This window comes from Bos grunniens, chromosome 17, assembly GCF_055505025.1.
Source record: "Bos grunniens cultivar Pamir isolate PY7600 chromosome 17, Bosgru_T2T1.0, whole genome shotgun sequence".
Taxonomy (NCBI): Eukaryota; Metazoa; Chordata; class Mammalia; order Artiodactyla; family Bovidae; genus Bos; species Bos grunniens.
The window spans coordinates 53,650,206-53,676,220 of NC_141181.1; the positions used below are offsets into that span (position 1 = coordinate 53,650,206).

The following is a 26,015-nucleotide window of genomic DNA, read 5'->3' on the forward strand; positions in this document are numbered from 1 at the left end:
CTGGCGTGACGTCACTGGAGCGTCTCGGCCAATCGGGCGCCCGCGTCGGTCTCTTAAAGGCGCAGGGGTCCTTTCCGTAGCTGGGCGGACAAAAAAAGGCGGGGGGGAGGGGGAACCGGAGGCCACGCCTCCCGGCCCCGCCCCTAGCCATCCCTTTCCCTTCGGGGTGCTGCGGGACATGGTGGCCAGGTGGTGTCACTCGCCAGTGTCTTGGCCTAAGAGAGGCGTTGGCCAAGCAGGTCGTGCAGATCCCGCCTCACACTCCCGGGAATGGTTCTGCCGCCTCGCCGCGGCCGGACGGGCGCTCCACGTGGTGGGTGGGGGTGGCGCTCCTTCCCCCTCCCAGGCCCCGCTTTCTCCTGCAGGGCCCGGAACTGTGTCCTAACGGCTCTTCCGAGATATTGCTGGGCCCTGAGGGTTTCGTCCCCATTTTATCGATGAGAAGACAGAGTCGCTGAATACCAACGGGATTTTCTAACGCGAAAGCAAGATCACTAACACTTCTCACCTCCGCAGAGGTAAAAACTAGCTCTTTAGTTAAGGCACTTTCCCAGGACATCGCAATCTGTCAGTGGCAGACACAGCCACCAGCTCCTTTAACTACAACTCAAAATACTGTCATTGTTGTTAAGATCTTAAACTTGGAAGGCGAACCAGCCCCTGCTAACTGCTAAGTCACTTCAGTCGTGTCCGACTCTGTGCGACCCCATAGACGGCAGCCCACCAGGCTTCCCCGTCCCTGGGATTCTCCAGGCAAGAACACTGGAGTGGGTTGCCATTTCCTTCTCCAGTACATGAAAGTGAAAAGTGAAAGTGAAGTCGCTAGCGACCCCATGGACTGCAGCCCACCAGGCTCCTCCGTCCATGGGATTATCTAGGCAAAAGTACTGGAGTGGGGTGCCATTGCCTTCTCTGAAACCCTTCCAAAAGGGGAAATTCTGAGCCGTAATTTTCTTCTCTGTCAAATGGGGATTCCTATGCTCAGAAAGTTGTGACAATTTAAAAATGACTATAAAGTGCTTTGCACAGTGCCAAGCAAAGAATGAGCACTAAATAGACTACAGACTGAAGGGACTGAACCAGCCAGACCAAAGGCATCTAGAAATTGCCAATACTCAGCCACTTTTGACTATAGAAACAGCGATTTCATATGGCCCAACATAATAGTTGACATGTATAGAAAGCGGTCAAGGGGCTCAAAGCCAGCTGGCAGGGGCCACGTAGGGAGGGCAGGGCAACTAGAGGGCCAGTGGGGCCCCTGGGGCAGGCGCTCCCATCCTAGTCTCTGTAGGGCCTCCAGGGTCCTCTACAGCTGCTCCTGTGCTCTGCTTTGAAGCCAGTTTAATTTCCAGATTTGGGTGGGGTCTCAGCTTGTTACCACACCTTCCTCCTGATGAGGGAGCCTGTTGGGAGTGAAAGGGACAAATGGCTCTTATCAAAGCAACTGTGCAAACTCCATCCCCGGATGTCTTCAAGGAGGGAAAGGCCAGACTGACTGGCAGCTGGTGTGAGTTTGAAGTCTCCTCCCTTGCCCAAACTACCACTCCCAACTCTGGTTGCAAACATCCTAAACACTTAAATGCCCAGCCTCTTTTGATATGGCAATTCCACTTCTATAATTTTATCCTAAAGTGTGTGTGTGCATCATTTATAAACAACGTGATGTCTAACAAGAGGGCATACATTGAATATACTATAGTCCCTAATCGGAGAAGGCAGTGGCACCCCACTCCAGTACTCTTGCCTGGAAAATCCCATGGATGGAGGAGCCTGGTAGGCTGCAGTCCCTGGGGTCACTAAGAGTCAGACACGACTGAGCGACTTCACTTTCACTTTTCACTTTCATGCATTGGAGAAGGAAATGGCAACCCACTCCAGTGTTCTTGCCTGGAGAATCCCAGGGACGGGGGAGCCTGGTGGGCTGCCGTCTATGGGGTCGCGCAGAGTCGGACATGACTGAAGTGACTTAGCATTAGCATTAGCATTATAGTCCCTAATACAATGAAAGACTAAATTTTAAATGATGCAAATGTATATTTATTGACATTGGAAAATATCATATATTGTTGGGTGGAAAGACAATTTTTAAAAAGTTATCAAGGGGTGGGAGGTGGGAGGGAAGTTCAAGAGGGAGGGGACATATACCTATGGATGATTCATGTTGATATGTGGTGGAAACCAACACAATATTGTAAAGCAATTATCCTCCAATTAAAAATAAATAAATTTTTTTAAAGTTATTAGCGGAATTCTTTGGTGGCTCAGTGGTGGGGAGGACTCCAAACTTTCACTCCAAGGGGCAGGGGTTCAATCCCTGGTTGGGGAACTAGGATCCTACAAGCCACATCGGCACAGCCAAAAAAAAAAGTTATCAGTAGTTTGATGTCAATTTTTAAAAATTCATATATTTATGTGTGTATGTCAGAAGTGCACCATAATGTTAACACTGGTTATCTCTGGGTGGGGCAACTATTTTCTAATTACCAAAAGAGACAATTATTACTTGTATACTTTTTTTCTTTGCAGTGTACTCTTTATTTCTCTTTGGTTTCTTAACACAAAAGGTATCTATGTGAAAGGAGATATATATATATATATGTATAGTTTTTTTTTTATGTTGACCATCTTTTAAAAGTCTTGACTGAATGTGTTACAATATTGCTTCTGTTGTTTATGTTCTGATTTTTTGGCCATGAGGCATGTGAGATCTTAGCTCCCCAACCAGGGTTTAAACCCTACACCCCCGGCATTGGAAAGTGAAGTCTTAACCACTGGACTGCCAGTGAAGACTGCCAGTGAAGTCTCTACTTTAAAAAAAAAAAATTTTTTTAAGGCCCTGCCATGTGGGGTGTAGGATCTCATTAATTGTTCCCTGACCAGGGACTGAACCCATGCTCCCTTCAGTGGAAGCACAGAATCTTGACCACTGGATCACCAGGGAGGTCCCAAGGATATATACTTTAAAAAACAAAAGCAAACAAACAAAAAACAAACCCCATCAATTTCCTGGGAGGAGATACACTCTTAAGGCTGAAGTTGAAAACTGGCAACATATAGGCCTTACTCGGTACACAAACATGCTTGTTTAATCCTCCCCATAATTTCCTAAAGATCACATTAGAAAAGAAGCAAGACTTGAGGAAAAGCAGTTTAAAATGCAGTTAAAAGCAGAGGACCACCAAGAATGAGAGCTGCAGCTTGCTCCAAGCTCCCAATCATTGGCTAGAAGAAAGTCTCAAGGGCAGTTTTGGGGAAAATGTGGAAATATTTGCCAAGGATCTAGGCTGATGACTGCCCCCTCCCTCCTACCGAGTAGTGGACAGCGACAGCAAGTGCACAGGGGGACACGCAGGGCAGTGTCCCAGGGGAGCCAGCAACTCCATGAGGGACAAAGAGCTTCCACACCCAGCAAGCCACAAGACCACACAGTCTCACTGGATAACCATCTTCTACCAGAACCTCATAGGATAACCATCTTCAACCAAAAATAAGAAGCAGCATTCCATGGTAATCAAATCAGCAAACAGGCAGATAAGAATTCCCAAATACAGGGAATTCCCTGGCAGTCAGTGGTCAGGTCTCCACACTTTCACTGCCGAGGTCTCGGATTCAATCCCCAGTCAGGGAAACAAGATCCCACAAGCCTTGCAGCACAGCCAAAAAAAAAAAAACCCAAATACGAAATGTTACAGACCAGCAAAGCTCAGCAAACAATTAAGGAAAGTCAGCAGTCTGGAAGAAAGCTACCTGAGAACTAAAAAGTGAAAGGGAAACTTTAACAGAACAAACATAAGACTTTAAAAAATAAATAGCCCTGGAAAGAATACAGAAGATTCTGAACACATTGAGCAACAACCAATATGCAAAAGAAGCAAACAGAGGTCCTGGGAAAAAAATATGAATATAAAATTATGATTTTGTAGAAAAGTCAAGTTGAATAGCAAAATGACTGTCTGGAAAACACAGTTGTAAACTGAAAGACTAATCTGAGAATTTATTCCCAAAGACTGACAAAAGGACAAAGGGAAATTAAGTGACGTGGAGGATTCTTCCAGCGAAAGTTCCAGCACCTGCCTGATGGTTCCAGAAAGGAAGAAGAAGAAAGTAAAAGAGAGAGGAAAAATTGGAGAGAGGAAATAAAGCAGCAGTAAAAGAAAATTTCCCAGTGCTAAAGAAGCAAACATTCCATACGGGTCAAACAGGCTGACAGTGCTGTGATAAACCACACCCATAATTGCAAAGGCTTAAATACCCAAAAGTGGTTTTGGTGATGGAGTGAAAGTGCTGCACTCAATATGCCAGCAAATTTGGAAAACTCAGCAGTGGCCACAGGACTGGAAAAGGTCCGTTTTCATTCCAATCCCAAAGAAAGGCAATGCCAAAGAATGCTCAAACTACCACACAATTGCACTCATCTCACACGCTAGTAAAGTAATGCTCAAAATTCTCCAAGCCAGGCTTCAGCAGTACGTGAACCATGAACTTCCAGATGTTCAAGCTGGTTTTAGAAAAGGCAGAGGAACCAGAGATCAAATTGCCAACATCCGCTGGATCATCGAAAAAGCAAAAGAGTTCCAGAAAAACATCTATTTCTGCTTTATTGACTATGCCAAAGCCTTTGACTGTGTGGATCACAAAAAACTGTGGAAAATTCTGAAAGAGATGGGAATACAGACCACCTGACCTGCCTCTTGAGAAATCTGTATGCAGGTCAGGAAGCAACAGTTAGAACTGGACATGGAACAACAGACTGGTTCCAAATAGGAAAAGGAGTCCGTCAAGGCTGTATATTATCACCCTGCTTATTTAACTTATATGCAGAGTACATCATGAGAAACGCTGGGCTGGAAGAAGCACAAGCTGGAATCAAGATTGCCATGAGAAATATCAATCACCTCAGATATGCAGATGACACCACCCTTATGGCAGAAAGTGAAGAGGAATTAAAAAGCCTCTTGATCAAAGTGAAAGAGGAAAGTGAAAAAGTTGGCTTAAAGCTCAACGTTCAGAAAACGAAGATCATGGCATCTGCTCCCATCACTTCATGGGAAATAGATAAGGAAACAGTGGAAACAGTGTCAGACTTTATTTTGGGGGGCTCCAAAATCACTGCAGATGGTGACTGCAGCCATGAAATTAAAAGATGCTTACTCCTTGGAAGGAAAGTTACGACCAACCTAGATAGCATATTCAAAAGCAGAGACATTACTTTGCCAACAAAGGTTCGTCTAGTCAAGGCTATGGTTTTTCCTGTGGTCATGTATGGATGTGAGAGTTGGACTGTGAAGAAAGCTGAGTGCCGAAGAATTGATGCTTTTGAACTGTGGTGTTGGAGAAGACTCTTGAGAGTCCCTTGGACTGCAAGGAGATCCAACCAGTCCATTCTGAAGGAGATCAGCCCTGGGATTTCTTTGGAAGGAATGATGCTAAAGCTGAAACTCCAGTACTTTGGCCACCTCACGCGAAGAATTGACTCATTGGAAAAGATTCTGATGCTGGGAGGGATTGGGGGCAGGAGGAGAAGGGGACGACAGAGGATGAGATGGCTGGATGGCATCACTGACTTGATGGACGTGAGTCTGAGTGAACTCCGGGAGTTGGTGATGGACAGGGAGGCCTGGCGTGCTGCGATTCATGGGGTCGCGAAGAGTCGGACACAACTGAGCGACTGAACTAACTAAAACCACAAAGGTGTGCTTCTACTGAAAGCTACCTGTCTATTGACTACACATCCATTATAGGCTGACAGTGTGCTCTGCTGGTCAGAGTTGCTCCCAGACTCGAGCCACAGAGCAGCTACTATGGCAAATGCTTCCCAGAAGGGATGTGTACTCGCAACTCACCGGCCAGAACTAATCACATGGCCCCACCCAAGCACAAGGGAATTAGGAAGTACAACACGATCATAAGACCAGAAACCAGCCAGCCAGAAATATTTGGTGAATAGCACTGGTGACCAAATGAGCACAAAGACACACGCACACACACCCCCCAACTGAAAACATACACATACACTGGTGACCACTGAGGACTATAGCTCTGGATTTCAAAGGTTTCCAAAAATGCAATACTATAGATGACTTTTGGAAGCATTATGCTGAGTCAGAGAAGTTGGACTTTAAAAGCCATATATTGTTTGATTTGATTTATATGATATCTGGGAAAAGGCAAGATGATATGAACAAAAACCAGATTAGAGCTTGCCAAGAGTTAGAGGGTCAGGAACTAACTACAATGAGGAACAGGGGTACTATCTGGAGTGATGAAAATATCTCTTGATTATGGGTGGTGGTTACATGACTGTGTAAGTTTCTCAAAATCCATAGAAGGCTTCCCTGGTGGTCCAGCGGTAAGAATCTGCCTTTGCTGAGCAGGGGACACTGGTTTGATCCCTGGCTCGGGAAGATCCCATATACCATGGGGCAATTAAGCCCACGTGCCCAAACTACAGATGACACCACCCTTATGGCACAAAGCAAAGAACTAAAGAGCCTCTTGATGAAAGTGAAAGAGAGTGAAAAAGCTGGCTTAAAACTCAACATTCAGAAAACTAAGATCATGGCATCCACTCCCATCACTTCATGGCAAATAGATGGGGAAACTATGGAAACAGTGACAGACTTATTTTCTTGGGCTCCAAAATCACTGCAGATGGTGACTGCAGCCATGAAATTAAAAGACGCTCGCTCCTTGGAAGAAAAGCTATGACCAACCTAGACAGCATATTAAAAAGCAGAGACATTACTTTTCCAACAAAGGTCCATCTGGTCAAAGCTATGGTCTTTCCAGTAGTCATGTATGGATGTAAGAGTTGGACCATAAAGAAAGCTGAGTGCTGAAGAATTGATGCTGTTGAACTGTGGTGTTGGAGAAGACTCTTGAGAGTCCCTTGGACTGCAAGAAGATCCAATCAGTCCATCCTAAAGGACATCAGTCCTGAATATATTCATTGGAAGGACTGATGCTGAAGCTGAAACTCCAACACTTTGGCCACCTGATTCGAAGAACTGACTCATTGAAAAAGACCCTGATGCTGGGAAAGACTGAAGGTGGGAGGAGAAGGGGACAACAAAGGATGAGATGGTTGAATGGCATCACCGACTTGATTGACATGAGTTTGAGTAAGCTCCAGGAGTTGGTGATGGACAGGGAAGCCTGGTGTGCTGCAGTCCATGGGGTTGCAAAGAATTGGACATGACTAAGCAACTCAACTGAACTGAACCACAACTACTGAAGTCTTCATGCCCAAGAGCCCATGCTCTGCAATAAGACAAGCCACCACAATGAGAAGCCCGGGCACCACAACTAGAGAAAGACCAAAAAGCAATGAAGACCCAGCACAGCCAAAAATAAATAAATATTTATTTTTAAAAATCAATATAGATGTACAGAGTCGGACACAACTGAAGCGACTTGGCAGCAGCAGCAGCATAGATGTATACCTAAAAAGGGTGAATTTCACTTTATGTAAATTATACCTCAAATCTTGGAGGATACAGGTTAAAAGTCCTTTTCCTGCGTAGGCTATGTTTGAAAGAATTACTAGAGGTTATTCTCCAGCAAAAGAAAAATTAAATTCAAGTAAGAGAAAGATGGGCTTCCCAGGTGGTGCTAGTGGTAAAGAACCCACCTGCCAATGCAAGAGACATAAGAGATGCTGTTCAATTCCTGGGTCACAAAGATCGCCTGGAGGAGGGTGTGGCAACCCGCTCCAGTATTCATGCCTAGAGAATCCCATAGACAGAGGAGCCTGGTGGGCTATACAGTCGATAGGGTCCCAAAGAGTCAGACACGATGGAAGCAACTTAGCACAGTGCAGAAAAGAAAGATATGAGACACAAGAAACAGCTTAGAGCAAAGAAATGAAATCAAACTTAAAATTGAATTTTGAAATTATGATTTTTGAAGATTTTTATAAACATAAAATATAAAGTTTTGAAAGTTAAACCATGTTAGATAGCTTATTAAAAACTCTCTGCCAGCCTCTCACTCCCTGCATGCCTCCATGCCTACTGCCTCTGATTCTCGAGCTTCTCTGGTCCAATTTCTGATTTAATTTCTCCAACTGCTAAATCTCCTGTCTGCAGCAGAAGGGAGAGAGGGGCAGTCAGCAGAGATTATGCAGGATCGGGGTGTGTGCAGAATTCAGGGGTGTAGAGGTCCAACTATCTCATAAACTTTTTTAACCAAACCCCATTATCTTTTCTTATTAAAATACCTACCTACGGGTCTGATCATACTTGATTAATTCTTTTTTTTTAATTAAAAAAAATGGATTTATTTTATTTTTGTTTGCACTGGGTCCTCGAAGCTGTGTGCAGGCTTTCTCTAGTTGCAGGGTGCGGGGGCTCCTCTCTAGTTGTGGTGCCCGGACTTCTGGTTGCAGCGGCTTCTCTTGTGCACCGGCTTACTTGATCCATGGCAGTGGGATCTTCGGGGACCAGGGATCAAACCTGTGTCCCCTGCACTGGCAGGCGGATTCTTCCTGCCCGGCCCCCACCTCGCCCCCCACCTCCCAAGGAATTCTTAACCACTGGACCACCAGGGAAGACCTCTCCTGTCTACTCTGTATATGGTGGTTTGAGGCTTCAGATGTTGCCTTATTTCACTAAATACAGCTTTTCTGCTTCTGTGTCTTGTACTTGGGGTGAAAAGAAAAGGATGAACATGCCTTTACCACAGTAAAAACTAATATCTAAACAAGTTTTTTTTAATTTTGACTTACTTGCTAACATTGAAAAAATCATGACATTTCATATAAATGTGAGGGTGTTAGAATCTTCCTGAACTATCAGAAGATCTGGCAATACTGGGCTCTTTCCAGTTCCATAACGGTAGAAGCTGGAGCTGAGGAGGGACAATGCCCTTTAGACCCAGCCTGGCTCTCCAGTTTTCCCCAGTCCCCACCACACCCTACTGTTCGCAGCATGCTTTGTTAATTCCATGACCTGCCTGGTTCCTGTAGGCATTCAAGTTTGAAGTCTCTGCTCCGCTGGTTGTGTCTCTCTCAGTGGAACCGGTGAGATGGAAATCTTTCCTGTATAGATATGGGAGAAAGACAGCCACAGGATAAAATGAAGGTTACAGAAGCAGGAAGGCCCTACGGACCTGACTGAGGAAGGGGAGAAAATTAAGAAGGTGAGAGATCTCCGGCCACAAAACTTTCACAACCTGGGGATGATTAATACTTGCTTCTCTGGGTTGTCGTGAGGGCTCCCTGAGTTACTATATGGAAAGTGCTTCAAGAGTGCCTCGCACATAGTATGTGATGCTTGGTTGGCTATTATTATTATTTTTGCTTTGTTGTGTTGGGGAATAACTTACCTAAAGTTCTCTCCTTTTAGTGTATTGTTTCATGATTTTGGATGAACATACTCCATCATGTAGTCACCACCACAAACAAATGTGGTGGGACTTCCCTGGTTGTCCAGGGGTTAAGATTCCATGCTTCCAATGCAGGGGGCACCAGTTCAATCCCTGGTTGGGGAACTAAGATCCCACATGCTGCTCGGCCAAACTGAAAAAAAATAAAAGATGTGGAATAGTCCCAACACTCTCTCACAACACAGATTCCTTCTCAACCGCTTGCAATCAATCCCTCTTTCCGCCCCAGCCCCTGGCAACCACTGATCTGCTTCATGTGCCTATGGTTTTGCCCTTTTCAGAATGTCACATATTAATAAATGGAGTCATTCAGTGAACAGCCTTGGGTCTGGCTTCTTTCACTTAGCATGACGCATCCGAGAGGCTTCCTTATTACCCTGGGTGTCTGTAGTTCATTCCTCTTTTATTGCTGCATTCATCTCATGACTGTACCACAATTTAGGGCCAATTTAATTGTTTCCAGCTTTTGGTGATTACAAATAAGGCCACTATAAACATTCACAATAGACTTTTGTACATTTTTTCTTAGGTAAGTACCTAGGAGTGGGATGACCAGGTTGCAGGGTAAGTTCAGGCTTAACCATATAAAGATCTGCCAAACTCTTTTCCAAATGACTGTATTTGTTTTGCCTTCCCACCTGCAGTGGAGGAGGGCTATGTTGCTCTGCATCTTCACTAGCATTTGGCATTCTGGCCTTTTCATCTATTCTAGTGGGAGTGTAATGGTATCTTGCTGTAGTTTTAACTTGCATTTCCCTAGTAATTAATGATGTGCCGCATCTTTCATGTGCTCATTTGCCTTCCACATATTTTCTTTGATGAAACGTCTATGCAAATATTTGGCTAGTTCTTTTTTGGCGGGGGTTGGGGTGGGATTGCTTTATCACTGAGTTTTGAGAGTTCTTCATATATTCTAGATAGAAGTCCTTTATCAGGTAAGTGTTTTGCAAAGATCATTTGCTCATCCTTTTTTTTTTCATTCTTTTAACAGTGTCTTTAGCAGAGCCTGATTTTTAAATATTGATGAAATCCAATTTACCAATTCTTTTTTCTATAGTTAGTGCTGTGATGTCACGTTTAAAAAATCATTGCCTAACCCAAGGTCACAAAGATCTTCTGTGTTTTCCTAGAATCTTTAGAGTGACATTTTGGTCTGTGAGTCATTTGGAGAATTTTGTTATAAGATGTGAGGTATGGGCTGAGGGTCATTCCTTTTTGCACATGGATGTCTAACTATTCCAATGTCCACTTTGAATATTTGCAATGATTATTATTTTCTTTTCCTTCTTCTTCTTGAATATTTGCAATGATTATTATTTTTTCCTTTTCTTTCTTTCTTCTTCTTTTTTTTTTTTTTTTTTATGGCTGCATGGCATGCGGGATCTTAGTTCCCTGACCAGGGATCGAATCCCTGCCCACTGCAGTGGAAAGGCAGAGCCCTAACCCCTGGACTGCCAGAAAATCCCCTGCAATGATTATTAACACTCTCAGGATTCCTGTTCTTGGGGTGGCAGGGTAACAAAGGGGCATCTCAGCCTCACACACATCCCTCAAACCTCCCAGCTGGGGCCTGTGGCTGTTCTTTGCCAGCAGAGTAATTGGTTGCAGGTCGCTTTACCTCCTCTTTCTTCCTGAAATCTTTTGCATAAAACAAACCATGAAAGGGCAGGGGTGGCCTAGCGGTCTGGCAACGTCCCTTTGAAAATAAACAAGTGCAGAAACTGAAAGGCAGCGACCTTCTCTGGGGACTACTTGGAGAAACAGTTTGGGGCCGGTGCATCCGCTGCGCGTGGCTCTCTGGCCCCTGGCAGGCGGCAGGTCGGATATAGTAAAGCCAAACAGGATTGTGATTGCTTCAGATGTCACCTCTGGCCAAGGAGACCCCCGTGTCTTTGCAGGGAGAGGCAGGCTGGTGGGGAGCTGCCAGTTCCATGGCTCAACAGCTCTGGGCAGTTTGCACAGCCAGCTTCACACCTCTAAGGGAAATTCAGGCACAGGGGGAGGCAGAGTGGGGATGGGGGTGTGTGTGGATAGAGGGTGGAGAAATAAATGCCTGTGGGTTTGGGTTTTTTTATTTTTAAGCTTTATTGAGGTGTAATCTACTCCCCATAAAATTCGCCAATTTTAAGTTTACAATTCAATGAACTTTAGTAAGTTTACTGTTATTCTTGTTTAGTTGCTCAGTCGTGTCCGACTCTTGGCGACCCCATGGACTGCAGCCCACCAGGCTCCTCTGTCCATGCAATTTCCCAGACAAGAATACTGGATGGACTGCCATTTCCTTCTCCAGGGGATCTTCCGGACCCAGGGATGGAACCCACATCTCCTGCACTGGTAGGCGAATTCTTTACCACCGAGCAAGTGCCTGGGAAATCCCATGGACAGAGGAGCCTGGTGGGCTACAGTTCATAGGGTTGCAAAAGAGTTGGATATGACTAAAATGACTTTGCAACTTTAGCGACTAAACAACTAGTCAAATAAGTTCACACACAGTTGTATAATTATCCCCACAATCCAGTTGCCTCAAATCATTCCCTCCGACCTCCTTCTGGTCAATCTTTTGCTCCCAGCCCTAGACAAATCGGTCTCTACGTTGTCTCCATACTTTTGCATTTTCTAGAAATTTCTTCCTATAAATGGGGCCATAACAGTCATTAGTCACAATGGTATGTCAAGCCAGAACCTAATGAAGTCAGAGAGCCAGGACGGCAGGGACACCTGCGCTCATGGCTCTTCCCACCTGCTCTGCCACCTCATGGGCACCACAGTATCTAACCTCAGTCTTCACATCTGTACAGTGGGGCTAATTGGTCCCCCTCTCACATTGGAGCCGGGGTGAAATGACGTCCAATATCTTGCATATTTATAATACTCCATGGAGACTGGAAACAGACCAAACGCCCACCAGCAGAAGCGTGTTGTGACGCCAATGACATGCAATATGGATGAATCTCAGAAACATCTTACTGAGTGAAAGAAGCCAGACACAAAAGAGCACATTCTGTATGATTTCATGAATAGAAAGTTCAGAAAATGTTCAAACATTTAGAAAACATCTGTGCAGAGAGACGTCAGGATAGTAATTACCCTTCAGAGGGTAGTGACTGCAAGGAGTGGGCAGGGGGCATCCAGAGTAAGTAATATTCTGTTTCTTGATCCAGGTGTGGGTTTTTCAGGTACACTCAGTGAAAATTCATTGAGCAACACCATTTCAAATCAATAAAAAATTCAGGAAAGTCTTGCATGGTTATCTAGCACATTGAGCATGTGTGCAAAGTCGCTTCAGTACTGTCTGACTCTTTGCGACCCTAAGGAATGTAGCCCACCAGGCTCCTCTGTCCATCGGATTCTCCAGGCAAGAATACTGGAGTGGGTTGCCATGCCCTCCTCCAGGGGATCTTCCCGACCCAGGGATCGAACCCTCATCTCTTACATCTACCTGCATTCCATAGTCAAGTTCTTTAACACTAGTGCCACCTGGGAAGCCTGTGGCACATAGTAGGTAATTATTATTATTATTACCATTAATGTCATTATTTTTTATCATATTCTTTCAACCACAGAGTTTCAACAGGGAAGTGTAGTCAAGTGCAGCAGTTGGCCAGGTGGTAAATAGTTTCAACTTTGCAAGTCAGTCTCTATAGCAACTACTCAATTCTGCTGTTGTATTGTGAAAGCTGCTGCTGCTGCTGCTGCTGCTGCTGCTAAGTCGCTTCAGTCGTGTCTGACTCTCTGCAACCCCACAGACGGCAGCCCACAGGCTCCCCTGTCCCTGGGACTCTCCAAGCAAGAACACTGGAGTGGGTTGCCATTTCCTTCTCCAATGCATGGAAGTGAAAAGTGAAAGTGAAGTCGCTCAGTCGTGTCTGACTCTTAGCGACCTCATGGACTGCAGCCTACCAGGCTCCTCTGTACATGGGATATTCCAGGCAAGAGTACTGGAGTGGGTTGCCATTGCCTTCTCCCAATTGTGAAAGCAGTCAGGGACAATATGTAAGTGAATGAGCATGGCTGTGTGCCAGTAAAACTTTATTTACAATAATAGCTGGCAGGCTGGATCTGCTGACCCTGGGTCTAGTGGGAGACAGGCTGCATTCCACAGCCTTCTTCACTGAGTACCTGCGGGACCCTGTTCAGTCACTTCCCTGGCATCAGTTTTCTCATCTGTTATGATGGGGAGGCTGATCCCTGCTCTAACTACCATTTAGGGTGACAAAGAGGTCAAATGAGCTCATACTTTGAGAGAGCCCTGAGGGAGAAAAGCTGAGTTTAAGAGTCTCTTGAGATTCTTTGATGCAAAGCAGATTGTTATCTCCGGTCAAGTCTAACGAGAGAAAGCCACTGACTCCAAGTCACCCAGGGCATCCATGGGCACAAGTGTCTGTCCCAGGGGTACCCTAGAAGGAGATAGGAACAACAGGCCTGGTACCACATCCTGGTGCTTGCCTCCTAGAGGCCTTTTCCCCCAGGCCTGTAGAGGTAGAGCAATAATGAAGGAGAGATGCTGGAAAAATGAGCCTCCAGTGAGCCATTCCTCTGCTTGAAGGTCCCTCTTGGGCCTGACGCTGTGAGCCACCAACGCTCACAGTGGGGATGCATCGTCACACCTCCAGCCCTTTACTCAAGCCCTTGCCTTGGCCAGGAATGTCTTCCCTTTGCCTGTTTCCTGGTGGGGTTCCAGTCATTCCACAAGGCACCACTTAGGCTCTAGATCATCTGGGCTGAGCTGGGTGGATAACTCCAGTGTCTGTCTCGTTTGGGGGAGAGGCGAGTCTTCAGGGAGCAAAGTGTAACTCAGAGGACAAGCCGAAAGCAGCTGGGGCTGGGCAATTCTGCCTCTCCTGGAGCTTCATGGTCTAGCAGCTGGAGCTCTGGGGTCTAGACATGCTGGAGAATAACTACAATAATAATAGCAGCAACAACAGCAGTTGATATTTATTGAGATTTACTATGTGCCATGGGCTTCCCTGGTGGCTCAGACGGTAATGAATCTGCCTTCAACATGGGAAACCTGGGTTTGATCCCTTGGTCAGGAAGATACCCTGGAGAAGGGAATGGCAACCCACTCCAGTATTCTGGCCTGGAGAATCCCATGGACAGAGGAGCCTGGCAGGCTACAGTTCATGAGGTCACAGAGTCAGACACCACTGAGTAACTAACACGTTCACTTTCAGGGCTTGTCTGGAGCACTTTACATGTATTTAGTAATTTACATGTATTAATCCTCACAACAACCTGAGGAAGCACCGTTATTCTTTCCATTTTACAGATGAGGACGCTGGGCCCAGAGAGGTTAAGATACTTACTTGAGGTCACACAGCTCTGAAGTGCTGGAGCTCTGAGGATTCTAGAAAAGCCTGCTTCCAAAGTCCAAATCAGGTCTATGTTAGCCTCTATTTCCTTGTGCTCAGCTGTGAAACTTCCAAGTTCCTGTCACATGGGAGCATTGAAAAAACAAAGTCTGGAGGAAAGAGACAGTCCTTCCAAGAGAAAAACAGTCAGGGTCAGAGCTACCATCTCAACAACCATCCCTCCTTCTGGATTTGTCCAGGAGACCCTCCAAGCCCTTGGTTGGAGGGGTGGGGGCTCAGGTGGGGAAAGACCAAGGGAAAGCTAACCTAAACGATCATAGGCATTTATTGGCTCAAGAACTTGAAAAGTTCAGGAGGGCCAGTTTCAAGGCCAGCTGTTGGCTTCCCTGGTGGTTCAGTCGGTAAAGAGTCTGCCTGCAATGTGGGAGACCTGGGTTCAAGCCCTGGGTTGGGAAGATCCCCTGGAGAATTCCATGGACAGAGGAGCCTGGTGGGCGACAGTCCATGAGGTCACAGAGTTGGACACGACTGAGTGACTAACACTTTGGGTCCAAGTGGTGCTCTCAGGAGGCTCACACTCACCATCTTTCAACTCTCTCCTGTCTCAGCTTCATTCTCAGGCAGGCTTCTCCCCGCCTTGGAGTGAAGGTGGCCCCAGCAGCTCCACTTAACAACTCCAGCCAACACTCTAGGGGAAGTGTTTCCCAACAGGTCCCACAAAAATTCCAGGGCTGACTCTCATTGGGACACGTGATCATCCTTGAGCCAATTGCTGTTACCATGGAGAGGGACCCAGATTCTCCAGCCACGCTTGCGGCTGAGTGGGTGAGGGGGCCCCCTACCGGAAGAAGAGGGGAATGCAACTGGCAAAGGCAGCCAGTGTCTTCTGAGTCTCCGGAGGAAAATATGCATTCCTCAAGCAGGTGAGGGATAAACTTGGGCATTAGGAATTCACATCCCTCCTCAGCCCAACCGCGGACTTCTGTGACATTTGTTGTGGTCCAGACTTGGACCTGGACCAGAGCTTTGTCTGCCTGCCTTTGCCTTCTCAAACTTGCTCCCACCTCGCCTGGCTGCAGTGCCTGTTACCTTCACATCACCTGGGGGCACACGGGCCTTCTTGCCAACTCCTCGCCTCCTGCTTCACCTGCAGTCTACTTCCATAGCTGCCCTGCCCCCACCTCCTGTCTGGCTTTTTCCAGTCCATGCCATTCACTAGCAACACCACCCCCAGTCCAGCAGAGCCTTGGCTCAGAAACCTCCAGCCACTTCTTAGCATCCACGAGGCAAAATGAACTCCTTAGGCCCATGCCTGGGCTTCCTCCACCATCCTAGGCGCCTCCCTGACCCCTGCCATCAAAATGCACCTCTCCCCAGTTCCAAACTGTCCCCAGCATCCTAACGTACCAGCTTATCTGCTTAGAAAGAAAGGGTCAAGTTGGAGTCAATGCTGCCCAGGGCTCAGTACACAGATGGTGCTCAAGTGATGCCTGTAGAGTCCAAATTTCCAGCCCTTGGGCATGACTGGTCCTTGATGAAGGGAGATGAGAGGAAGTCAGAAAGCTCCACAGAGACAGGGAAGCTGAGAGAGACGGAGAAGATAAAGCAGAATGTCTGAGACGAGACCCAGGGGCCGGGAGACAAGAATGGCAGAAGGAAGGGGAGAGATCCAGTGATGAGGATGAGTCTGGAAGGAAGGGACCTTCAGCTAGAATTGGAGACCCAGGGAACAGATCTCAGGGACACCAGAGAGGGTGAAAGTGTGCCCGCTAAGGCACTTTTTGGTTAAGCAAACAAGGTCCCTATGATTTATGTTTTGTCAGGATGAACTTTCCATATCAGGAGTTTATTTCACTGAGCAACCAATCCTGGTAAAAACACTGGAACACCTTAAAAAGGAACGGGGTGGGGAGGAAAGTCAGACAAAACAAAAAGGAGAACGTTTGCCTCCAGGTCGGGCAACACGGTGACTTAGCACAGGGCTGCTAGAACAATTGTCCCACCCCTTCTGCCCCTAGCTGGTGGTTCACCTAGGGCCAGGTTTCAGGCGCGAGAGGAGAAACAGAGACTGGACAGAGAAGAAAGGAGAAAGTCCACTGGGGGAGGGAGGCCGAGCTGGAGAGCAAGAAAGAGCCTGAGTTGTGGGGGGAGAGGCCCTGGGGCAGTCCTGGATCCAGCCTGACCACGAGTCACTAGCTGTTAAGGCGAGTCAAGACAGAGTTGCAAGTCACCAAAGAATCGACCCCTGAGCCATGGGCCAGAGACTCCTGAAATGAGGGACACTGCCAGGACGCAAGATGGGGGGCAGATGGCCTGGCTGTAATTTATATCAGGGTTCTAATTGGCTACCAACTCAGCCTTCCAACAAGGTGGTCGACAACACCCACCCACACCATGTGGGAGCCCACAGTCCTGGCGTTCAAGTTGTACACAAAGTCAGGGCCACACTGGAGACACCAGAGCAGCCCACTCTGTGAGTAAAATCTCACAGGATCTTACTCTTTACTCCAAAATCACATGGTGTTCATGATTTGAATTTTTCTTTTATTTTCTGAAATGGAACCATTGTACATTGTACAAACCATATCTACTGATGGAATAAATAAGTGAAAAATTATACTGCTGTACAACACACCAAAAAAAAAAAAATCGTAAGAAAAAAAACAATTAGGTAACGGTGAATAAAAAGGTCTTTGTATCTCTAACCAGGTCCTTGGCTGATAATGGAACATTCCAAACCATGACATCGTTGGTAATGGGAGGTCACCACCTGTGAGTCGGTCTTCCGCCTTCGGGTTATGGGTGTAAGTGCCAGCACTTTGTGGAATGTGTAACCGCAGCATCCCCAACTTCAAGTTTTGCGGGGAGTTAAGTTCGCCCTGGGAGCCCTTTAGGCTGCGGGGCCTGGTGTTGGCGGAAGGCATTCGCTTAGGACCCCCGCCTCTGGCTCGGCCGGCTGAAAGGTCTCAGATTCCGTGGTGGGAGAAGGGGTGAGGGGCGCAGGATGGCGTGGGGCAGGGCGGTGGCCCTGAAGAGCGGGCCGTGTTGGGGGAGGAAGCACATGTGGGTTTTTGCAGTCTCGCCATCCCGCGTGGAAGGCCTTCCTGGCCGGCGTGGATGGGGGCGCAGGGCCGCTGGCCACTCTGCCTGGCGTGGCCGTGGTGGGGCCCAGTCGGTCCGGACCCCCGGCCCATTTCCTACCTTCAGGCACTTCAGAGAAAAACTAATGACAGCCTCGTATCCTGGGCGTCATCTTGTGTTCACCCTCAACCGTGTCCGCTCCCCTTGCCTGTCGAGGGGACCCTGCTATTTCCACGGATGCCTGTGTTGTGATTCGTCTTCGGCTGTCTTGCTTGTCACCTCTCGTTTCCCAAAAAAAATAAAAAGGAGGAAATAGATATTCAGATTCATCTTTCATCCAAATGGAGTTTTGCTGCAAAGAAAGGAAGTTAATTCTCACTCTATAGGATCTGGAGGTAAAGCCGCCTTGAGATACGCTGAGAGGTAACTCAGAACACAGTTCTCCTAGAACTGACTGCCTGAGGGGCAAAATTGACAAGGATTTTTTAAGACAGAAACCTTCCGGCATCCTAACTTCAACATGACCATTTTCAAAGTTTGTGTGTGTGTGTGTGTGTGTGTGTGTGTGTGTGTTTCCCTTCCCTTGCTTCAGGAGACATGTTTGCATGAGGTATTTGAAATTCAGGAACATTTTGATTCTTCTTGAAGTGCAGGAAATAGATTGGCTCCCTTCAGAAACAAAGAAGAGCCTCACCCTCAGAAACACTTAGAAAATGGAGTCTGGCAGACACTCCCCATGGTGGTCAGGAGAGAGATCCACACGTGAAAGGTGGGACTTGAATATATGCACCAATTGGCCGAACAGAAACAAAAACAAACGAACAAACAGAAAAAAAAAAAACAACAACCAACCAACAAAACCCGGAGCCCCCCCTCCCCCCTCACACAACCCAAAGGGAGTTGGAACTCCAGTGCAGTAAAGAAAGCTCAGGAGAAGGGGTAAGGGTCTGAGGAGTCCATAGAGGAATTAAGAGCAAACCAGGCCTCAGAACCAAACAGTGAGGCAGTTCATCCAAGGTGGGGGGCGTGGGGAGAAGAGGTGCTTCTCCGTTTTAGTGACAGGAAGCTGTCCCAGTGCAGGCAGGGGATGGAGGCGGGGGAGGGACCCCAGGGCCCCCTTTCTGGAGGAGCGCAAAGCTCTCCAGTTTCTCGGGGGCCTCATTTCCGGCCTTCAAGTTCCAACCCTTGAGGCCTGCTCCCCCGTGGGGACCCTCGGAGCATCCTGGGAAAGAGACACGATCCAACTGATGGCTCCAGGAGTCGGAACAGTGTGCAGAAAGAAGCCAGTGGACTCTGGATTTCAGCCAACTGCAACCTCACCTCCCCCGCGGATGGGGCCAGGTGGAGCTGGGGAGGTAGACTAGGGCAGCAGGTGACTGTGGATTTGAAATCCAAGCGACGTCCTGTGAGAAAAAGTTCAGCACCAGCTATTCCTGACGTCTGCTCCCAGCCTCCTCTGGCCCTTTATCGTCTTAAGGAGACTGTCCTGCCATCAGCCGCAGAAGCCAGTCTGTCTTCGGAGGTGTGGGAGGTTGCCATATGGGGGAGAGGGGCTGAGGCGGGAAGTGCCAGAACAATCCAAGGGCTCTGTATGTCCCTCTGGGCAGCTGTGGGCTTGGAAACACCAGTTCAGATGCCTCAAGTAAGCCCTGGGGACAATGCCCAGACATCTGAGACTCCTCGGACCCTGGAGGCTAGCACTGTCCCCAACCAGGGCTCAGGGTGTGTCCTGCAGCCTCCCAGCTGCACCTAGAAACCAGATGGCCGGGGAGGTCCTGCTCTTCTGTGGCCTCAAGCTCTCCTTCTCCCTGCCTGGTCCACTCCAGCTGAAGTCCTGAGGCAGGGAGGAGAAAGACTCGAGGACCGGAGCAATGGCTGCCTGAACTGAACCAAGAGGGCACTTGTAAGGGGAGATGCAAAACAACCAGGAAAACATGCCAGAGGTCACCTCAAGGGCACAAGGCACAAAAAAAGAAAGCGGAAGGAATATCGGTTGAACAGTGAAAAGCCCCGATGAAAAAGCGAATTCCTGATCAGTACCAGCCTCAAATAGCTTATATCATTAAATAGAGGAGTGGGGAGGAAAAAAAAAAAATACAGCAGCAACACAAATGTAATCTTGGCTTCAGAGACAGTGTCCAGACGCTCCTGAGCTGTCGACCCCGCCTTCCCCAGGACAGTCACTTCAAGATTCGAGTGTTTTGCTTCACAGCAGAAAGTTCTTCAGTGTCTGAGAAGTTACGCCGTTCTAGGTTTTCTTGGATTTGCACTTGGCAAACTTGTTAAGTTAGTAGTTCCCTTTGCACCCGACAGGGATCTGCTCGGGTGAGGTTGTTCAACAACTAAGCCTGCGGATGGATCTCCCGTGAGACGTGGATCAGAGGACTGAACTCAGCGTCTACATCTCCTCGGAGTTCTGTTGCGAAGCCTCCAGTTTCATCTTTTTGGAGGGTGGCACTCCTTCCAGATCCTTGGGGTTGGGAGGTGGGGGAAGAGGAAGAAAAGAGAAATGCAGGTTGACACCCCGGGAGAGCAACTCAGGTCAGCTGGGAGGTTACAAGTTGAGGGTGGACATCTGAGGTTCTGACCCCATGGCCCTGGCATGGACTCGAAAGGGTTCATGGACCCACCGGGAGCCACACACCTGAGCTACTCCTATGTCCACCAAGTCACCTGTGTCTTCCAATTGCTCACTAACTGCAGGGTAATTATATACGCAGTTTTAAGTTTACTCTCCAAGATCGAAGGTTAGACCAACCTGGCTGTGTTGACAACCGCTCATCCAGGGCTCAGCACAGGTGCCTGGCCTGGGGCAGACATTTATGGAATGCATACACGTTGGTTATTCTGGGGGAAGGGTCTGTAGTGCCACCAAATTCCCAAGAAATTCCAGCACTCACACACACACACAAGTTCGACACTCACTCACCTACTTCTCCCTCGACTTTCTCGCTCTATCATCCCAGACAGCTCCAAACTAACCCATCCCCCAAGTTCAGCTCCTAACGTCGCCCATCCTAACCGGCGCTCCCACGGCTGGCGATGGCCCTGAAATCTGCCTGGGATACAGCTGGACAGCACCCTGGAGTCCTCCCTTCTCGCCACGCCTAACTCCATCTCCAGAGACCCTCGGCCCACCCACGGCTGCCCTTGCCAGCCGCCCCATCCACACCTGAGCCCTCCGTCCCTCGTCTGGCTGGAGCAGCACCTTGCTCCGCAGCCGCCCCGCCCAGCCTTCAGCAGAGCTCAAGAGATAGTTTCAAAACAGAGATCATACAGAGCATAACACTGATCTCGGAGCAAAATCCCAACTCCTCATCAGGCCGAGAAGGCCCCTCTCCGTCCCCTCCTCCTCGTCCGCCTGGCTCCAGCCTCCCTGGCCTCCCCTGCCGTTCCTCAGGCTGGCTTCTGCCTCTTGGCCTGTGTAACCTTTTCTCTCCTGCTCTCATCTCACTCCTTCCCGCCCACAGCATCTAGGAGGGCTTCTTTGCATCACCCTGCTCCCATTCTCCTACAGCTCGAACTGCAATCCACTTGCTGGCTCCTGGCTGTGTCTCCGCCTCCCTGAACCCATCCTCCCTGTCCCCGTGAGGACAGGGACCATGTCAGTTGGCTCACACTGCCTCCCTAGGACCCAGCTTACTGCCCAGTACACAGTGGAGGCCCAAAAGGTGCTAAACAGAGACCCCTGGGTCTTGATGGACGAGGTGAGTGAGTTTCCTGAGAGTTGATATGACAGGAAGGCAGGAATAACTGCCCCTGTCTTTCCCCTGGCTTTTCCTCGTGAAAGTGATAAAAGCTCGGTCTCAACGTAACAGGACCAAGTGGGTTGCTGTGCCTTCTGAGGAAGGGGGATACCATTCAGGCCAAGTGTCCACAGAGCATCTGCATGGGGGGTGGACAGTATATGAACTTGGCAGTGGACACTGGAAAGAGAACAACTGTGCCGTGAAAGAGAGGGAGCAGCAGGGAGTGGCTGAAGAGGGGGACGAGGAACCTTTTTCTTTTTTAAATGGGCAAGGCTGAACGTCAATGCTGAGCTCTCCGCTTCAGGGCGCGCACCCACTGTCTTGCTCACAAGCCGAGCGGCTCTGGAGACAAGGGCATGTCTGTGTGAGTGTGACGCCTGCGGAAGGGGCCCCATCTCAGGTCTGGGTCCCTGAACATGGGAGTGGAGGTGGGGGTGTGTCAGAATGGAAGACCCCTGGACTTTCCAGATGCCGGCGGGGAGCACCAGATACCCCCGGGGTGTGGATCAGCATCTCGAGAGGCCAGGAGATGCCAGCTGCCATCCTGGCTTTTGTCAATTCTGAGGGTTGGATTTGTATTGTAATCAAATGGGCTCACACTCCGCTGGAGGCCCAGCCTTGCATCTCACACTGTGAGAATGTTTCTTTATTTTCTATCTGTACCTGGCCAATGCACTTTAACAGCTGCATACCAGGCTGTGCATCTGCCACTCCGGATTTATTAAACCCTTTCGAGACACTCAGGTTTTGGCCGGTTTTCTGCCATGGCAAACTCGTCTTTCATCATCACTGTCCTCCTGTCTTTGGGCCCCTGGAGGAGTCTTGGGTAAGCTGGCAGGGGGTTTCGGAGCCAAGGGTGCCAGGATGTGAGGGTCTGAGAGTCTCTTCCCCTTGAGGAAGGCCTGGTTGAAGGCTCCCTAGAGTACAGATCAAGCTGGTCCCCTTTCTCTGCAGCTACTTGTTTTCAGTTTCTCCCCAGGTGTGAAAATACTCAAGTGGAAATAGTCTTATTAGCTGCAGTTTTGATACCCGAGTCCCCAGACCTCTTTGATGAGCACAGACGACGGACAGTAAAAAAATTCACAACAGAAGCCAAGGCAACGCTGGGGCCTCTGCTGTGTGTCCAGCTCTGTGTTAAGTGCTACCCATATTTTCTCTCCTCTTGTCCGTGTTCTGGCCCCAAGATAGTCCTGTGATCTCACTGTGGCAGCAAGAGACACTGAGGCTCGTGTGTGTGTCAAGTGGGGGATCTGGGATTCGAACCAGGGACATTTGCTCCCATCAGCAAGGCCACCTACATCTGCACTGTCTGATTGAGACGAGATTCTGGCAAACAGTGATAACCTGGAAAGGGGACCAAGTAGCGGGGAGTGTGGTCAGATGCAAAATTCCAAAGGATGGTTCGTCTAGCATTCAGGAGTCTGAAGACCTATCTTCCCAGCTCTAAGTGAAGTTGACTTTGGGTCACTGAGACTGGGCAGTGCTTTTGTGGACCCGAATAAACAAAGTGATGAAGCTAAGGCTGGGATAAAGGACTGACCCCAAGGGGGTCCTGTGTGTCTCCTCTACCGTGGGCCCAGTGACCAGACCGGCTACAGGATGCTCATGGATCCTGCTCAATGAATACCAGAGAGTTCCAACCATCTAGAGAGCAAAGGAGAAAACAAAAACAAGAAGACACCTTTCAACGTACCCCCGACACCCCAGCAGGCTCCTGGCCGAGCTGGCTGCCCCTCTGAGACCTTGATCGAGGTACCTGAGAGATTGTGGATGTCTCTGCAGCCAGGCCCGCATCTCCAGACGGCTGCCGTTCAACTTGCTCTGAACTGTTCATCGAGTTTTCCATTGAAGACTGTGAATTCTGCTCGTCGGAAGCATCTGAGGGAAAAGCAAGATGACAGAAGCTGTTTTCAGACACAGGCGATACGGAGCCAGATGAACCACTTACTAAAAATACCTGGAACTGGGTAAGTTGGGAGGCCAGGCAGTTTGTCAGGACTGCAAGGAGCTGGGGGGCTTGGGAAGCCTCTTATTTTTTAAGGATGTCATTTTAAGCAGCCAGGCCACACTCTGCCACTGGGGACTCTGACCCTTTCCCTTGCACACCTATTACCTGCCAAGTGCCAGGAGAAGCCATGTAAAGGATGCTACAGGCTTTATGCTGCGTGCATCTGGTGCCCTCTAGTGGACACAGCCTGCTTCAACCATCATGGCTGCAGGCCCCTCCCTCCTCCATTAGCGAGTGTGGGGGAATTCACAGAGGGAACTTCTACTTTGTAAACATTTCTCTTGGTAATACGGATATTTTTCTGATTGCCATTGCAAGAACCAAAAAATACAGGGGGGAGGGAATGAAATCAGCAACTACCTCATGTCACCCACGGCCGCCACGCCACTAACATTTTAGGGGATCTAGCCCTATTTTTCCAGATGTTTCTCCCTACATGCACTTCTAGTTCTGCATTCTCCCCAAATAGGGATCTCACAATATTTGGGAAGAATTCTGCACGTCTTTAAAAAGTCTATAAACATGAGCGCCTACAAGATGGCTGCACAGCATTCTATCAGGCTGTCATTTACATTTAATGAGTCCCTGTTTTGCTGGTCATTTGGGCTCTGTCTCATGCACCGGTCTCCCTGCTCCCCCTACCACGTTCCGTTAGCAGAAGGAAGGTGCAGGTCTTAGCAGGCTGTGGGAGGTGGTGCAGCTTTGGAAAGAGGGAGCAGCCGTTGCACCTGAAGCTTATCTTAGGCACAGAGCGCATGGAAGGAGCAGCCGCATCCCGCCCAGGGCCCTGCTCTGCTTGCATTCAAGATACCAACAACATATGTCACCCTGATTTGTTAAAAAAAAAGAAAAGAAACACACTAAAATATTCAAGAATGTTTTACGTTCTGGGGTTTCTGAGATAGAAGCACAGCAGAGGGAAAAAATTTCCCAGGTCTAAGTTTTCTCTTTCTTTTTTTTTTTTGGCTATGCTGTGCAGCCTGTGGGATCTTAGCTCCCCGACAGGGGATCGAACCTGCACCCCTTGCATTGGAAACACAGAGTCTTAGCCACTGAACCACCAGGAAAGTCCCCAGGCTTAATTTTTAAAGCAAGCAAGCAATTAAGAGGAAGGAGCGGGGAAAAGCAGGCAATATTCCAGAGCTTGAGGCCGGCAGGGCACAGAAGGATGGGGAGCAGGGCGGCAGGAAGGAGCTGCAGCCCTCCTTCCAGAGGCTGAGCCCTAGTATATCCCTCCCAGCGAAGGTGCCGTTAACACAGACTCTGCTCCCCCAAACCAGCTGCTCCCCCGAAACCAGCAGCCCTGAGTGCTCAGGGCAGTACCAGGAGACCCAACACCCTGCCACGGTCTGAGCTGGGTTCTCCTAACGCTATCAGGAGGGTCAGGGGGTCCACCACACCAGGACCCCTGGGCTCTTCCTACCAGCTGGTGTCTGGGTGGGGGGGACACAGGGTCTAGACACAGACTGGGTTTTTAAAATTATTTAATATATATATATTTTATTTGGCTGCGCCAGGTCAGGGTTGCAGTGCACAGGATCTTTAGTTGCGGCATGAGGGGTCTAGTTCCCTGACCAGGGATCAAACCCGGGGCACCCAGCATTGGGAGCATGGAGTCTTAGCCACCAGACCAGCAGGGAAGTCCCAGACCTGGTTCCTAATGCTGCCTCTGCCGCTTGTTCCTATGAAGCCGGGCTCCCTGTGTCAGACCCCCCCACCCTCCATAAAGTTGAGGTTGACAACAGCTGTCCTGTTGAGTTGCTGTGAAGATTAAATGGAAAGATGGAAAAAGGACCCAAGTGGCAAAATAATCCCACGTGGGAGTAAATGAGGGATCATCGAGGGCAGGGAACCAAACTCCCCATAAACCTGACATTTCTTTGGTATCTCTAGTTTTACCTTTAAAGACCACGTTAACAGCAGTTCCTCAAAAACACACAATTTCTATATGACCCAGCAATTCTACTTCTAGGTGTAGCCCCACAGGAACTGAAAACAAGTCTTCAAACTGATGTTTGCAAACAAACATTCACAGGAGCATCACTCATGATGGCCCAAATGTCCATTAACAGATATGCAGATAAACACAACGTGGTCCACCCACACAACGGAGTATTATTCAGCCACGAAAAGGAACAAAGCACTGACCCAAAGCACTGATGAACCTTGAAACCATGATGCTGAGTGACAGATGTCAGTCAACAAAAGACACAGGTTACATGACTCCATTTCTATGAAAGGACCAGGAAAGACAAATCCACAGAGACAGAAAACACAGATTGGTGGAGGCCAGGGATGGAGGAATGGGAAGTGGCAGCTGAAGGGTACAGAGCTTCCTGTCAGAGTGACGAGAACAGTTTGGAATAGACAGAGGTGGTGACTGCGCAACATTATGAATGTGCTAAATGGTATTGAATTGCTCACTTTAAAATGGTGCCTTGCATGCTATGGGAATTTCACCTCAATTTAAATAAAAGAAAA

At 48.4% G+C, this 26,015-nt stretch overlaps 1 protein-coding gene and 2 long non-coding RNA genes across 14 annotated transcripts in view; 1 reads left to right on the forward strand and 2 right to left on the reverse strand.

Moving 5' to 3' along the window:
- Positions 1-79: 79 nt before the first annotated feature.
- LOC147355392 (uncharacterized) lies at positions 80-9,701 on the forward strand. Its single transcript, XR_015144463.1, has 2 exons — positions 80-518; positions 8,966-9,701. It is a non-coding gene; the product is annotated as an uncharacterized LOC147355392 (long non-coding RNA).
- LOC147355393 (uncharacterized) lies at positions 7,344-15,484 on the reverse strand. Its single transcript, XR_015144462.1, has 4 exons — positions 15,279-15,484; positions 14,691-14,814; positions 9,325-9,517; positions 7,344-9,037 (listed from the first exon to the last, which is right to left on the reverse strand). It is a non-coding gene; the product is annotated as an uncharacterized LOC147355393 (long non-coding RNA).
- A 1,735-nt stretch (positions 15,485-17,219) lies between these two features.
- BCL7A (BAF chromatin remodeling complex subunit BCL7A) overlaps positions 17,220-26,015 on the reverse strand; it is a 30,540-nt gene continuing 21,744 nt past the window's right edge. For 5 of the 12 annotated variants that reach the window (XM_086347582.1, XM_086347579.1, XM_086347581.1 and 2 more), the window contains 2 exons: positions 23,283-23,404; positions 17,220-20,247 (listed from right to left, as the gene is read on the reverse strand). In XM_086347582.1, the coding sequence (XP_086203708.1) occupies positions 20,176-20,247; positions 23,283-23,404 (194 nt within the window). In that variant the 3' untranslated portion in view covers positions 17,220-20,175. Of the gene's footprint in view, positions 20,248-23,219; positions 23,405-26,015 lie in introns of all 12 variants that reach the window. The other 7 variants (XM_086347577.1, XM_086347575.1, XM_086347571.1 and 4 more) reach the window with 2 other exon arrangements.